At 35.3% G+C, this 16,368-nt stretch overlaps 1 protein-coding gene across 4 annotated transcripts in view; it reads left to right on the top strand.

Annotated features, from left to right (window-relative positions):
• Window positions 1-16,368, top strand: part of LOC594826 (tyrosine-protein kinase Fer) — a 70,027-nt gene that overhangs the window by 12,320 nt on the left and 41,339 nt on the right. The window contains exon 1 of one of the 4 annotated variants that reach the window (XM_030973154.1): window positions 12,052-12,953. The exons of the other annotated variants lie outside the window; for them this stretch is intronic. Coding sequence (XP_030829014.1) covers window positions 12,852-12,953 — 102 coding nt within the window. The 5' untranslated portion in view covers window positions 12,052-12,851. Of the gene's footprint in view, window positions 1-12,051; window positions 12,954-16,368 lie in introns of those variants that run through there. 4 annotated transcript variants of the gene reach the window in all.

Raw genomic sequence — 16,368 nt, 5'->3', positions numbered from 1 at the left:
CTTTTCGGTTTCCTTCCTTCAAAATTGCTGTTAATCACTCATGCGTAAAATATGCATCACGTGAGTAGCATCAACTGAAAGAGGAGACTCTAAGCTTTCCAAATATGTATCATTCATTAATTATGGTTGTGATTAAGTTATGATAAAACATCGATACTTCTCGGTTTTGTTTTTTCTGGGACGCACTGTATATTGTCTTATCTCCTTGCCAATAGCTGTAACAAACAAAATCTCTAGTGATATTCATTGTAACAACATTACCAACTTGATTCACAAAAATGCACTACTATAATAATTACAATTTGGATCATTAATAGAACCTCACTTATCAGTGAGATTTATCTGTTTACACATGCAACAAAAATGATGGTGGATTCTTTTTATGGTTAAAAAGTGTTGTTGTTGTTGTTGATTGTATTCATGGCGTTCAGTCAAATTTGACTATTTATACCTAGTCTAGTTCTTTAGTCGTATCGAGGTAGTCGAGTCGTAATAATTCCTAGCTTGGAAACTCTGTGCGCCTGTGCTTCGCTGGTCCACTGGATGTATCATCCCGGCCCACCCTGCGACGTACATTGAGCAAGCTTATGAATGCTTCACTGGATCTAAGCCACTCAGATACACAATAATTTTAGAATCTCACTTTATAGTGCTCTGTGTTTAAAATGCCCTGAAGTTTTTTTTTGTTTTGTTGTTAAATTCAGCAGAGACGTGCCCATTACATTATTTAAAGATACTATGTCCCTTTTGCAGCCAACATCAAATTCTGTAGAACTTTGCAGGAATTATGAATATGTCATGTATGTCCTATCTATGGAATTTAAACATTAGCAGTGTCCTAATATTCAAATTATGCATGGAAACCCGTTTACTTGCTAGACTTCACTGTCAGACACTATTGAGCGACTGACTGGCTTTTTTCTTCTTTGGTAATAGCATACATAAAATGAGCTGTAAATGGTACATGACCATTTGTCTACATCAATAACCCACTTCTTGTAATGGCTAAAATTGAACTGATTGAATCTTTGCGCAGCATAAAACGTACAACCATTCCGTACAATGGTCTGAAAATCAGACTATTACTTACTGGCTCTATAGCTCTTAAGTAGATTTGACAACTAATAGTTGTTATTTTCCCACTTACAGACATTTTCAAGCCCCCTTTTTTTAGGGAAGTTCTAAATTAGTATTATCTTTCAAATGCCGTTGGAATTTAACCTTTTCATTTTTTGGCCTGCAAATGGGACATACATGTAGTGCCTTTAATGATAGTAAAGTTAGTAATTTAAGAAAAAAAGCCTTATAATTAGTTACCGAAGAAATGAGAAAATAGTAAAATTGAGAATGGGCAGTGTGGACAATACCAAATGAACCATGGAGGAATCAGGAATGATAGTTATGAAAACATGTACAGCATTATGATACAGGGGAAAAAACAGATTTTCTCAATAGGTTCACTTCCTCGTTCGATCTGCTTAGATTTACAGTTGGTTGTGAACTTCACGAAGTCATTACCATTCACTGAATTCGTTTGTTACTTTAATCATATGAGTGGTCTAAAATTTATCCCATTGCTAGTTCATTTCATTTTTGCAGTTCTAAAAATCTTGTGAAAATTAGAGAATAGTATGGCTCTCTTCTTCTTCTTACCCGACCCTAAATTGAATGTTTTGTCTAAAAACATACAAGGGCATACAGATGCACCCAAGTACTGTACTCACAGGTCACTGTTTTTGCTAATTGAGGTTTGTGAGTGTTATAAAATTGCCGTATTTCTTTAGAAGTAATATTCAAAGTTCGAATATCACAGAGACATGGAACCCCCCTATTAAACATCCAGAGCAAAATATTTGGGGGTGGGTGATTGGTATATTCGAATTGAATTGAGAAACACTATGATAGCTTCATATATTTCAAATCTCGCTCCTGACCAGGGGCCCGTTTCACCGTCAAAACCTTTTTTCAATGACAAATTACAAAAATCAGTGACGAATCTGCTGATAACCAATCAGAAGCAAGGATTTCAGTAGCTTATAACACACACTGTCTTTTGTCACTGATGACAAGTTTTGTGAAATGCCCCCCAGATCAGTGTTCTAAAATGTACCAATGAAAGATTTAAGTAGCTGTGATTTATATTCAAGTGAGGCATTAGTATGATATCTATTTATTGTATTTCTATACTTTACTCTATTTAATGTTCACAGTCCCCCAAAGTGTATTAAGGTGCTTAGAATTGTGAGTAACCCTATATCTTGTGTGTATCATGTAATATCAGACATGTACACTTATGGTGCCATTACAGAGAAGAAAATCCTTTATGTTTCACACAGAAAAATAATAAAAATAGAAAAAGTAAGTGCACAAATGGGCAAAACTTTGAAGAAATACTTGTTGTTTATGTATGATATTAATTTCACATTGTAATATGAATCCTCTATGAGTTATATCCTCATTGAAGGAAATTGATATGTAGGATAAATGTTATTGTTTGAGAGAGTCTGTGTTGAATGATCACTTTCTTCCGTGTCATGCTGTTATAACTGATATCACATGCACTTTCATTCATGACAAGCATACAGTAAGTCTAAAGATTCATTTTTATACAGGATTTTATATTTTGATCATTGAACAGTGATCTCTTTGCATTCATTCATTGTGCAGGGTTTCATGAGGGAAATACCCTGCTTTGTTGTTGAGCAAAGATTGAGAGAGCTAGCCTAATTCATACTTCAAACATTGTGCTTTGAACTTTGCAATTATTTGCACTGCAAACATTATAGTAGTAAAGATTTCTTGCTTATATACCCATTTTTATCGATTAATGTCTGTATTAAGAAAAAGATTGTGTACTACATGGTGATGATATGGACAATATGGAAAATGATTAAAAAATAGAACCTTTTAGGGCAGGCATATTGGTTTATATTATAGTAAGAATAGGTATACAAGAGTTAAACTTACAACTACCTCTATACAATACAATTGACTTGATGTTGAACCTCTCAAGATTGCTGAGGTAGAATCTTGAACACTATGATGTTATTTTACCAATCAAAATATTAATTAAAAAAATTAAAACCAAGAGCTGTATAGCCTTATTATTAAAGGTACATGTATCATTCTTATAGTAACCTCAATATTCTTAACAGCATTCTGAAAAGTGATGAATCACAATTCATTGAGAGATATGTTTGGTCAAACAGTTTTTGAGCGTCAAGTGACGCCTGGCTGGAATGCTCCCCAGGGAGTGGAGACTGTGGACACAGTGTGTGCGGGCAAGTTTTGAATCCAATGACCGTGGTAATAGTATATCTGTAAAGAGCTTAGAGACATTTGTATTAAGCACTATTTCAAAGCTGAATATTAGTATTATTATTATATATGTTTACTTTAGAAGGCCTGCAAAGAGACTTGTCTCTCATTAACAATAAAAAATACCCCCCCCCCTTCCCGATAACAGGGAAAAAAACACATTTGAAGCCTGCAATTAATGGAGTAAATGCTCAAATTGATTTTGAAATTGTCAGTTGAAATCTCATACTTCAGTTCATTGGGAGTAAGCACCTGTTACTTTGTTTTTAGGTCAAATATAATGGCCACCAGGACAACAGGTTGAGCTGTACAAATCAGCGAAACAACATCTGCACACCTATGAGGTCTCCATATATAGATTCCACTTTCAGTTGTAAATCAGAATCAATTCATACTGTAGGCTAGTCCATTATATCAATCCACAGTGCGGAATAAATTTCAAGATACCGGTGCACTGTATTTTCAGATGGTACATATTTGTGATTTTTTTTCCCCCCGATATTTGAAGCAAAACTTCCTTGAAAAATCATGTTTGACGTAAGTATCATTTTCAGTCCAAACATATGTATTTGTCTAATGACAGTTGATATCACACCATCCAGGGACGTAGATTGTCTTTTTTTCTACACAAGCATTGAACACTAGTCACTTCATTGAAAGAGAGTGGTTTACATGAGCTTGTTTCCTGTTACAGGTATCTTTAAGTTGAATATGAATGACCAAATATTGGATATTGATTGATTGATTGATTGAAATTAAAAATAACTTCCTTTGTGTCAGTGGTACAATATTTGTACATATTAGAGTAGGCACATGAAACGGGAAGCTTCTACTATGCATGTATATTGATGTTGCATGCAATATAATCAGTATCTGCACTGAGCAGTGTTTTTCAAACCGGTTACTAGCTGCAGCACCCCAGGATGTGACATCTAGCTCAAGGGGTGCCGGGAGAGGAATGGATTAAAGATCTATTTTGAAATAAACATCCAATTTGTGAAAAAATATGAGAAACAGCTACCTATGTATTTATATGAGAAAAAAAATTGACAGCGATTTGCTCGAATGTCCTCATATTTGTGTATCGAGGTGAGACCAAATATAATGTTTTTTAAATTCATGTATTCTATTTACAAAATAGCAATTTGACCATATTGAAAATGTCACTCGCTTGCTTCACTCGCATGACACCTGACAAGTACCAGAATGATGCTAAACTTTGTTTTTCTTAAAAGGGTGCCATGACTATACAAAGCTTCAAAAATGCTGATCTACATGTATATGTGTGTTGTTGGGGAATATAGCATAAATAAAGAAATTGAACCTTACATGCCTCATATGCCTGCATACATGGTGATAGAAAATAACAGTAAACACTGCCTGCCAGCTTTGAAGGTCCGTCTTGGGCCATTGAAAGGTATATACCCAATTATTCACATGTGCCAAAGGTAGCTGATATATTTTACTTGAAGTTGATGAAGTTTAGGAGTTGTTGTAAGTTTTAATCTAAAACTTGTTCCTTCATCCTATAGTGCTTCAAGGGGCAGGTAGTTCAATTATTATACTTATGCAGATTAAAATATGTATTTGAAAACTGTGAAGACACAAGTAGTGAATTGCTTTAATGTGTTTGTGATCGATGGGTATGTCATTCAGCTTATATAGAATTGGAAGTCTGTTATTTAATCTCTTTTCATGAAAAATTCTCCTGGATATACGTAACTATCACGACCTTCAATGCGTCATTGAATGCTAACTACAGTTTGTACATTACATATTACTGTTAAACTACAATTGTTTGTCTCAGCATCTCAAATTGATTGAAAATGTGCTGCACATAGCAACAGAGAGGTCTTTAATGTAACCTCGTAGTAAATACCTAGTAATAAATGTCTTTTTATAGTAACCACTGATTACAAATAGAGCTCATTTTCTATTAACCTGTGAATGAAAATTGTACCAAGGCGTGTCAGTGACAATGTGTAGCATATTGGTCTTTTTAAAAGAAAATTCATCGGGGGGGGGGGGGTAAATTGTTCTTGTTAACTTATCATCTACAAACATGTGGGCCTTTAAAAAAAAAACTTCATATTTCACATTTTTTTTAGAGATTTTGATTTATAAGATGCAGGCATAGAAATAAGCAGATATTTAGACTTGATGAAAATCTTTGTTTATGTTATTCAGGTATTGATTTTCAAAGGGTTATATTGAAAGTGCATGTGCATGTATTTCGATTAGGATTATGTTTGTCTGTTGAGAACTAGGGGGGCAAAGATTTGATATTTAACAAAGTATTGTGCCCGTCTGGCGCTCAACCGACGATTTGATGTAGAATAATAATTTGAATAGGTTTGTACCTGCCAATATCCAAGAATCACAATCTTATCAACCCGAACAGTGCCCTCTGTGGGCCAGAGAGGTGAATCCGTGTTCTCTTGACTCATTGTGTGGCATAATATGTTGGGGCAGTGGAAAGAACCTATAATGCCCCCGTTAGACAACACAGCACAGGAGCGCATCACTGTGCCCTATCACAGCCTGGAATGACGGGAGAGGCAATATTTAGTGCGTGCTTAAAATTGTGAACAAGTGATATTTTTCCTTTTGGTTTGTTTGCAAAGGAGTTTTCACTCATTTGTATACCCCTGTCACTTTAAAAAAGTATGAAATTTTGCTATTTTAGTCGGGTCTTGTGAAAACATGACACCAAAGTCATGGACTAGCATTGAATTTTATTGGACTCCCAAATTTCTCTTTATTTATAGGATTTTTTTAACAAGGAAATAAATAATGATAAACAATAATGTTAATAAAAAACTCTGGTGAAAAATCACAGGGGTGCAAAAAAAAAGGATATTTGCCTTTACATGTATGTTCTCCATTTATCTTGCCTTTTGTTGAGTAAAGATGAGCCTTACCCACATTGCCTAATGCATCACTTGCAAAATGAGATTTTAAAAAATAAATTGCTTCCTTTAAAAAAAATTGTGTAACATGCAGCACTCCCCCTATCCAAATATTAAATACCGGTAGGCATGTACATAGTACTTTAGGTTAAATGCAATCCGCTTTTCTGTTAAAACTAATAAAAACTGCATTTTCAGTAAATTAACTTTGTCAGGACTATTTACTTTTTATTTGGGAATAATAGAATAATTTTCCTCACAACTCTTCAACAATTCTTTAAAATAGAAACATAGTCACATATATTCACATCCGATATCTAATCTTTGTGGAGCATGATTTGAAAGCAGAATTAAATCCTCTCCTGAGAGCCAAGAGGGCATTAACTCATATACTACAAAGATTTAACTCCTTTCTGATTCTCAACAGACCAAAGTGATGTGGTCATAGCAACGGCAATTACACAAAGGCATATTATACCTCATGTTTTCAGTGTGGAACTCTTAAACATGTTCATTATTAAACAGGGACATAAAACATGTACATGTATGTTTCTTTAATAGTTTGTTGGGTACCGGTAGACAAATATTGGCACTACCCTTATTCATGACAGAGAAGAACTTGATAAAGGTGTTGCTAAGTGTTCCCATTGACTAAAATTAGTTTGTGTACTAAAATCATCTAATTTTGTGGGAGGCGCGATAGCTCAGTTGGTAGAGCAGTGGTCTTGTATTCCTGTGACCCGGGTTCGAAACCAAGGCGATGCGTTAGTGCCCAGGTCTCTCGGAGAGGACCTAAATCCATCAGTCCTCTGGTTGCTTTAAATACTAACAAGCATTTATGCTTTCTTAGCAGTCTGGTGAAATAACCACTACACTACACTACACTATCCCTTATCAAGTGGTATAGATTGTAATAGATACATTTACGTAAAGGTTCAAAGAACTTTTAATGTGTACAAATTAATTACCTGAAAAAAAATCATTTGTGTATAGCTAGAATGTATAAAATCAACCTCAATATACTTTACCTCACGGTAAAGTCTATTTAGAATCTAATCTATGGGAGTGCGTACGTCAAACTAGTTTATTCGCTAAGAAGACAGTTTACTTAGAATGTATTTAAATTGCGATATCTCTTTGAAGAAGCTCAAATTTTGAAAACAGTATAGAATGTAGCCACATGGAACTTTTTAGATACATATCAAGAGCAAAACATGTTTAGTGATTGGTACTTGGTAGTACTGCTAACAAGCATTATAATCCCTGGCAAGCACATTTGGTAGAAATCACATTTTAAAGCAGTGAACTGGTCAGTAAACATCACTGGGTGTTGTTTTTATTTAGAAAAAAGGGCAATGCCCCTGTCTAGTTAATAGCTTACAATATAATATTTCATGAGATGATCATGTTTTCCTGCTTGTAAATTAGTGTGCAGGTCATAATATAGGTTGGTTTGGTTCACATATGTTCGTATCGGGCTTATTGCCAGGCTGGAAATGAGATGTTTACCCAGTCATTTTCCCTTGCCTAATATGGCAACGATCCAACTCAAAGTTTTAGTTTTACTGTAATGAACTATTAAAATGAAAGACACTTCATAGACAATTTAGCAACAAGCCTCACGAAGCATGATATGAAATTGCTTGATAGATGTGATAAGACTTTTTACAGTAATATCAGTTCTAATGCATGTTCTTGTATACCAAGCAATGAAATATTACAAATACGGTTCATAACAGCTCTACATGTATTGTACTTCATCATGTTTAAACCCCTTCTGTGCTGTTGACAGCCACAAGGTACGTGTTTGGACTATTAAGAATTGCCACTTTTAATTCTCCTTGGAGCAAAATTAGGTACCTTCGGCTCAAAGTTTATTTCAAGGAAGATACAGTGGCTGTTTGGAACCAGAAGGGCATTAACTTGTACCTTGTAATACAGAGTTAACAGCCTTCTGGCTCCAAACAGACAATAATTATGTTATTCCCAATTTAACAGAGGAACAAAGAAGTATAATTCAAAAGTACATGTAAAATCTTGAAAGCTATGTACCGGTAGTCCGGATTGTCAAAAAATTTGGTGGCACAGAAGATGTGGATATTTAATAAAGACAACAAAATACAGAACCACTGAAATACCTACACTTTTCCTTGTCAGTAGAACATTGTAATTTGATTCTATTTGGGGTGTATTGACAGAATTCCAGCTTTTTTTAATGAACAAAAGTCTGTTTTTATGGTGTATTAACAGAGATATATGCCATCTTTTGTGTACTAAACAAACACATACGGTACATTAACTTTCCCAAATTATGGATATTGGGGATTTCGCATGTAGTTCATGCATGTCTGTATACTGGCTTATATAGTTTTTATTTTAACATTCTAAAATCGAAGTGTTGTGTATCATAGCCTTGTGTTATTCTGTATAGTAACCTCGAGAACCGTGGTCCATATGACATGGCCTGCCGGTAATTATTCAGTTACATTGTTAACTTTCCCCTTGAGTTGAATTTCAATCTTAAAGGTCGTCTAAACCGGAGAGAAAATTTGACAGTCACGTTGAATGGTAACCAAGCATCAGTCGACCCTATGACATCATAGTCTTGTTGCTTCCTGTTAGATGAGGGGAAAGAGAGAGGGAAAGATAGAGAGTGAGTGAGAGAGAGAGAGAGAGAGAGAGAGAGAGAGAGAGAGAGAGAAAATGCAGTCCAGTATAGTCTCATTTCTAGGCAGTTTCCATCTTGCGTGCTGTATAATGATCAGCATTTTTCAACCTTTAAGTTTTCTGCTATTCCAATCCATAACTCATCAAAGGATTTTTGTTTAGTATCACTCTAGTAATTGTTGAGATGAATGATCATGCAGGCGTACAGGCATATTTTCACAAGGGTGGGGGTGACACCTCATGCCTGCATGTCTCCCTGCCTTTTGCTAAATTTTGCTCGCTTGCTTTGCTTGCTCATTAAGCAGAATAACACCAATTTTATTGTGAAAATGTTATTTTTCTGTGGCACTAATGTCCTTTGGCAAGACATTAATCTACATTTGCCACATTCAACCCAGGTGAGGTGAATGCGTACCTAGGTAACGGCTGCCGGAGCTAAAGCTAGGATAATAATTTCCAAAGCTCTTTGGAAGCACATAGAGATGTTATTTCATAAGGTATTATGCGCTTTACAAGAACCGAATATTATTATTATTATTATTACCGGTATTATATGATCTACATGATTACTGATATATTGACCAATATGGATCTTATTTGTAATTTGTTAACATTCAAATTGCTTATATAATCTGAAATTTCCATTTTGTAATATGCTCTATTAAATGTAGTTCTTTTACCATACAGGCAATCAGACACCTCACTTAAATTAAGTCGCCTTCTTAAAGTCAGAATGCTCTGATCCCACCATCAACCATAATTATGTCAATATTTTTAAAGAGCATAACACATATTTGTTTCTTTGGTTTTGTTTTGTTTCACTGTATAATTTTTTTCACTGGGGTTGCTATGGATAGAACTGAGGAAACATCATAATGGTGGGTCTGTGAAGGAGACTAAGATGACATATGACGTCGGCTGTCTTGGGGGGAAGACTGGGAAACATGTGACATTTGAGCAATAGAAATAACCAATGCATTCAAGGATGTTTGATGTCTAATCTCTTCCTATTATGCGACTGGTCCATATAGGAGGTGACTTATAAAGCGGAAAATAATGTTCATACTAATTTTAGATCAGGGAATAAGTGTTCTCCACTATTTAACCAATCTGACTACCACTACTAATAATTAGCCATGGGGGGGGGGGGGGTCAAATGAATTCTTATTGTTTTACTTTCTATATTTGTATTTAACAATTCATTACACTTTACAGTTTTCATAAGAAATCGCTCCTCCCCCAGGTTGTACTTTTTCAATTGCAGAATAATAAATCATCTATAGTTGGGTCTTCTACAAAAAGACCTAATTCAGTTATGCTGAAATATTTCATAGACTCGATTACATTTAACCTGCACAAACAGAATTTTTCTTATGCATGAAATGTTCATGAATTTTGTTGACTATTTCAGATTCTCAAAATAATTTGTTGTCAATCAAAATAAGAATATTTGATTTAATTGATATGTATTTTGTAGTGATTTTCCATCATTGAAATAATTCATTTTGAATGAAGGATCTCTGAGTTTGACGAGTACGTCTTATTCTGTCATATCTAATCTGTGGTTTGGAAATGAAAGCATTGCTTCCACAATAAATTGAATATTAGGCTTTAAAAATCATTGAGCTTTGATTGTACAGCGGTGCTAATTTCTGAATACTGTGCTAATGAGCAAACATTGATATCATGCCAGATACATGTAGGTTTAATAGCCTCTTTGTGAAAGGGATCACTATTTCTCCCTTATTATAGTTTTAGTAACAGACCATGCATTAAACTACCTTATTTTAGATATGGCTAATAAATGCATGCCGTCACTGTGCTATTAAGTTTTTGTGATTTTATTCTTTTTCAGCACTCGTTCTATTTACCATTACTATTTTTTTATTGTATGTCTGCTATTTTATGTTAATGTTTTTTTTTAATAATGTATGTTGTTTGACTCTGGTTGGCATACCTACCAGCCTCTGTTATTCATCCCAATTAGATAAGATAAGCTGTTAATTACGATCATTTCAAATTTCGATATTCTTCAAATTGCTGAAATAAAGGGGAGAATACTATTTGTAGTTTAGCAGTACATACTCTCCATACTATATTTTGAGCAGTGCCCCAAGCCCCCAAGGGTGAAGGCACTTGGGAGAAAAACAGAAATTAGTGATATTTCTGTACAGGACAAACGGGAGAGTTGACCGTTACCACCTCACAATCCACTGACAAAATTGCCCATTTGAGATTCGCACAGCTGTAGTGATTTCATATTTCATCCATTCATAACTTTATTATTATTAGTCCTATTTATTTCAAACTCTCTCCATTCTGTTTTTTGTGAATATTCGGCCCTCATTTAAATGAACAAGAGTTAGATTGCCCTTTAAGTACCACTTATGTTTAGCAACTTTTGTAGCATTGACAACTTTTCATGATGAAAATTTGTCTGTTTTGTACCTTGCGGTATATAAGGAGTATAAAGAAGACATGGTTTCAGGAGTTATGTTAAGTAGCCTGAAAATTATCGCAAAACAAACAAAATGTTTCTTTGCTTTCATCCTTGAGAATATGTGAACAGGAAAATATCAGCTGATAAGGTATGATATTAAAGGCATCGTTTAACAATGTTAAATCTGACATGCACGGCCCTACATGTTATTAGTGTCTATGATATGGTGTAATATTGAAGCCCTAAAAAATTGCACTTCAAAACGATCAAGAAGTGCCTCAAAAAAGTAAAAATCTTTGAATGACCGGTTTTACCATACTCGTTTTCCCCAATAGACTGTAGTGTTAGGAAAACCGTTAGGAATCGCTAAATTTGATTTTTATTTCCAATCATTAATATCTTGATAATCAGACAGGCAATCGGCTTCTAAAAGTCATGGGGTTCCTGACAGAATGAGGCTTCAGTGAACTTACACTGTCTTGTTGTAATGCATTTTAAATAGCAACTATGGTTTGAGTGACCTACTTGTCGTAATGCATTTGAGCTAGCAACTACGGTTTGAGTGAACTTACATTTGTCGTAATGCATTTTAACTAGCAACTACGGTTTGAGTAAACTTAAACTTGTAGTGCATTTGAGCTAGCAAATATGGCTCGAGTGACCCTACACTTGTCGTAATGCATTTAAACTAGCAACTATGGTTTGTTGTGTGGTAATGAAGAGTTGTGTGACACGGGGGAAGGGGTATACATGAGGCAGTATCAAAGGTAGGCTCATCTTAACACATTGAAGTTGGCAACTATGCTTTGTTGTCTATGATATTGAAGGATCGAGTGTCAAGGGGGGTATGAATCACGATGAGGCAGAAAGCCGACCCACAGGAAACCTCTCATTTCCTACGCGTTTCAACAAGGGCAGACTATGATGTGCGAAGCAGCCTTGCAAAAAGGGGGCTCGATGCTCACTTAGCGAAGGAAAAACAACTTTAATCAAATCATTGGGGTAACTGTCAAAAGGGGAGTATCGTGTGGGGCATTATAACATAACTGTACCTGGGAAGTAGCACCTCATGAGACGAGATTCTTAGAGACGAGACAATGTTGTTTTGGTGTCTTACGTCGTAGAATTCGGACAGTTTTTGTTTGCTGGATGCTGTGTCAATTGTTACCAGTGCGGGGGTCAGAGACGCGGTTTATGGAAGCTTCCTATGCGTTGTGTATTTGAGACGAAATGAGTCAGCGTTGAACTGCCAACAGCTGCCCCCTCTCGCAACAGTGAAGTAAAACCTGGCTGTAACACGTAAACTCCCCCTGCGCCCTGAAACAGCGACACAAGACAAGAAATGTGTGACTAAAGCCAGGGGAAACAAATAAAAGTTTCGGGGGAAGCCATGTTTATTTTTGCCGTCTCATGACGGCAAAGAGGCGCAGCTAGTATTCCTCTCTCACATAAACTTGGAATCTAATACTTTGGATTTAACTTCTGGGAGGAAATCTTATTGCTTTCTCGGGGTAGAGATGAGCGGAAAAACTCTTCTCCAATCGACGCACTCGCCGGTACACGACCAGCTGACGCGAGAGGTGCGCACATTCAGCAATGCAGTGCGATGGCACAAGTTGGTGAGTCAAACCAACCTTTCCAGCCCCTTTGTACACAGAGCTATGATGTCTATCGTGACTGTCCAATCAACAACAGAGTTCTAGTTGTGTAGCTAGCTGATGTTGTTTTCCGCCATTTTGGATTCGACCCAGATGGAATTTATCCTATGTTTCTACCCTGGAGATGGCTAATTGTTATCCTACAGATTCCTGTTTATACATAAACATCTCATATGTTTTAGTTCTTGCAAGATTTCTATCTTTATAGAATTACACTACATGGAGTCTTTTTATTTTAAAATAATTTTGAAAAAATCTTTCAGAATAGTAGAAGCATGGACACTCGTACTATTATAAAATGTAAAAACTAAGTAAACTATATAAATGTTTGATGTATATTGCCTTTACTATTTTGGGGGTGTTTTGATTTTGTTTTTTATTTGCGATACACCTGTAGGTGTTATCTTGGATGCCAGCTAAAATGTATCAACTTGATTTAATCTACATGTATTACGCTGTTTTATGCTGAAGAATTAATGTAACTTTATTATTTGCATTTTTTATAGTCAACATGTTTTTAATCCTTGGCCCAGATATTATAGTAAAATTATCATGATTAGATCAAGGAAGGTAATATCTGCACAGAGACCCGGCACACAGACAACCACAATTTACTACAATTATATGTGCGTTGTGTATATGCCTGCATGATTGATGGACCATTGTGTTGTTTTATTACCCAAACCTTTCCTTATTACTAATCACAGAACGAATCATAAATGATGTGTAAAGTTGCTCTTGCACAACCTTTTACAATGCACATTAAACCACCACTCATATTAGCTGTGTTCACATGGAAATTTCTTAGTTTTAAAATCTATGTGAACAAAACCTGAAAGTTATAAACAACATTCCACTAACCACGATGAGGGTTCACACAAGACCGAAACAACGAGTATTCAAAGTTTGCATTAAATGGCAGTCAAGCAGTCATTCTCACCTCATGCAAGCCGGGTGTATAACCTCAAAGTTAACTGCCTCTGCACAGCACATAACTTTGAGTGCATGCATGAGCTCCTCCCGTTGCTCATAGCTGTCGCGCTAAACTTAAGATCTATTGTGTTTTGTAACTTTGAGTTAACTTTAAAACCACATCCTAAAATTTAAGTTAACAGAATGTTGTGTGAACCTCGCTATAATAAGCTTTAGAGGAAAGCATGCATGAACTGCAATTTTACAAACCTATACAGATCGAGCCAGGAGTATTTGCTTTGAATACTTTGCACTTTTGTGTGCATGAGATCGGCATAATATACTCAGTGGTTTTGAGTTCATGCGTATTTATGAAACCAGGGAAATGCCTTTTCCATGTTTCTTCCTGTGTATGAGATGAATAGATCAATGTTCCTGGGCCCACATTCAATCTGATTTCAACATCTCAAGGTTTTTAGCTTCATATCTGAATATTCAGGAAATAATATGCTTTGATGTTTGAAGGGGAAGTTCGTCCAGGTATTAAGTTGGTTTTATTGAAACTGGGAAAATGAGAGGAACAGATTAGTGAAAGTTTGAAGAAAATCTATTTACAAAAGTTACACGATCAAATGCAAATTGGTAACTCTGTGGCACACATTTCCAGGACCATCAAATTGTGCTCTGAAGTAAATTATGAATTTTCATTTTCTTTAAGGAAAATATTCATTTGTACCTGCACTCTCATGGCTTAATGAAATATATGAAATCCTTCCTCAACCACCCCAAAAATGGAAATGTATGAAAATTTCAAGATAAATCAAATGAGAGGAATGCTTGAAAGGTGCGTTACTGAGTTGCCATTTTGTGGTTGATTGATCATAACTTTAAAAGTTCATGAGATTGCTATTGTTCATTGGATTTTCCTCAAACTTTCACTGATCTATTTCTCTCATTTTTCTGCTTCCATTAAGACCAACTCAATATCATGGTGGACTTCTCCTTCATGAAGTTGCTTGAAGTTTTGTTTCAATTTTAATGGTAGGTAATGTTGAATCAGATTTGTGAAGTAAGTGTCTGCATTATGCAATTTAATTTTTGTTCTAAGAGACAAACATATACATTTACTCTATTTAAAAAAAATGAAATTACGAAATATATTTAAAAGGAATTAAAAGGATTTCTGGGCACTGGATCCTTATTCATAATTCACACTGAATTTGATCTTAAAGAGTTTTGTTTTCCTTTCCAAGTTTCCATTAATGATCTTGAAGATTTTTGTTTCCTTCCTGTTAATGATCTTGAAGAGTTGATTGATGAGTGGATAGTTTCCTTCTCAGAAAAGTGTCAGTTGCAGATAGAATTATAAGGTGTCATTAATGAGGAGTACAGTAATTTTGTAAGGTATACAGCATGACTGCGACAATTGTATTTCTCAAATATATTTTGTTATTCCTTTCAATTTTTTGTCTGTTTGCAAGAGTTGTGGAAGATGTAGACATGTCATTGCCAAGTGGTATTAAAAAATGTCTACAGACGAATGTGAAAGATATAGCACTCATTAAAGAGAAGGTTGAGTTCTGGGAAGAGGTAAAAAATAATTTGTGAGCGTTATCATTGTTATTATGCAAGGGTGGAAGAACATCAGATTAAACATGTTCCCTGAAAAGCATGGCTCTTCAAATGCCTTCATATTCTAAATATGACATGAAACATCGTAAAAATCGGGGGGTAGGTTTTTTTCGCCATGTGCTCGTGTAGTCCCATATACATCATTTTGTGTACAGTGCTTGTAACTTTGCCAAGATTTGGCCAAATTTCTTATCATTTTGATGATTCCAGAACCTTGCAATACACACAAATACTTATATACTAGATGATCAACTTTTTCTGATAGATTCCACACCGTTTCTTTCACAATGCAATCACATGACCAGAACTCAACTTTATCTTTAAGTAATCTTACATTTGTCAACTGGGCAATAACTGTCACGATTCTTTTCAAATGAGGAAACACTTGTATTCTAAACAATGGCTTTCTAAAGCAGATAGTCTGCAATAGTAATAGTCGTAACTCGTATAAAAGATGCAATAAAACAATCCAAGCCTTCACTATGATATAGAAACTTGATCAGAAACTTGGTCATAACTCTGTGAGGTTTGTGGTTGTTTAAAAGACAATGGATGGAGATGCCTTAATTGGCTGTAAAAATAAGGTATAAACATTGCTCTTTACTGTGAAGTTATAAATCACATGCCGCTTCCTACATCCAAATTATCAAGTATCCGTCTAAAATTTGTGATCTACGTGTAGGTATAGTATCAGCAAGGTCATCACAGGAAATTTGCAAAATAAATGAAGTTAGCAAGAAGGCAAAATAGAGGTCTAAATCCCTGTCCTGAAACACCAATGTTGCCATGGCTGTAACATACACATGTTCATTTGATTACATATGTGACGTAT

This window comes from Strongylocentrotus purpuratus, unplaced genomic scaffold (assembly GCF_000002235.5).
Source record: "Strongylocentrotus purpuratus isolate Spur 01 unplaced genomic scaffold, Spur_5.0 spur5_scaffold_6, whole genome shotgun sequence".
In the NCBI taxonomy this organism is placed as follows: Eukaryota; Metazoa; Echinodermata; class Echinoidea; order Camarodonta; family Strongylocentrotidae; genus Strongylocentrotus; species Strongylocentrotus purpuratus.
This window is presented reverse-complemented; position numbering and strand designations above follow the sequence as displayed.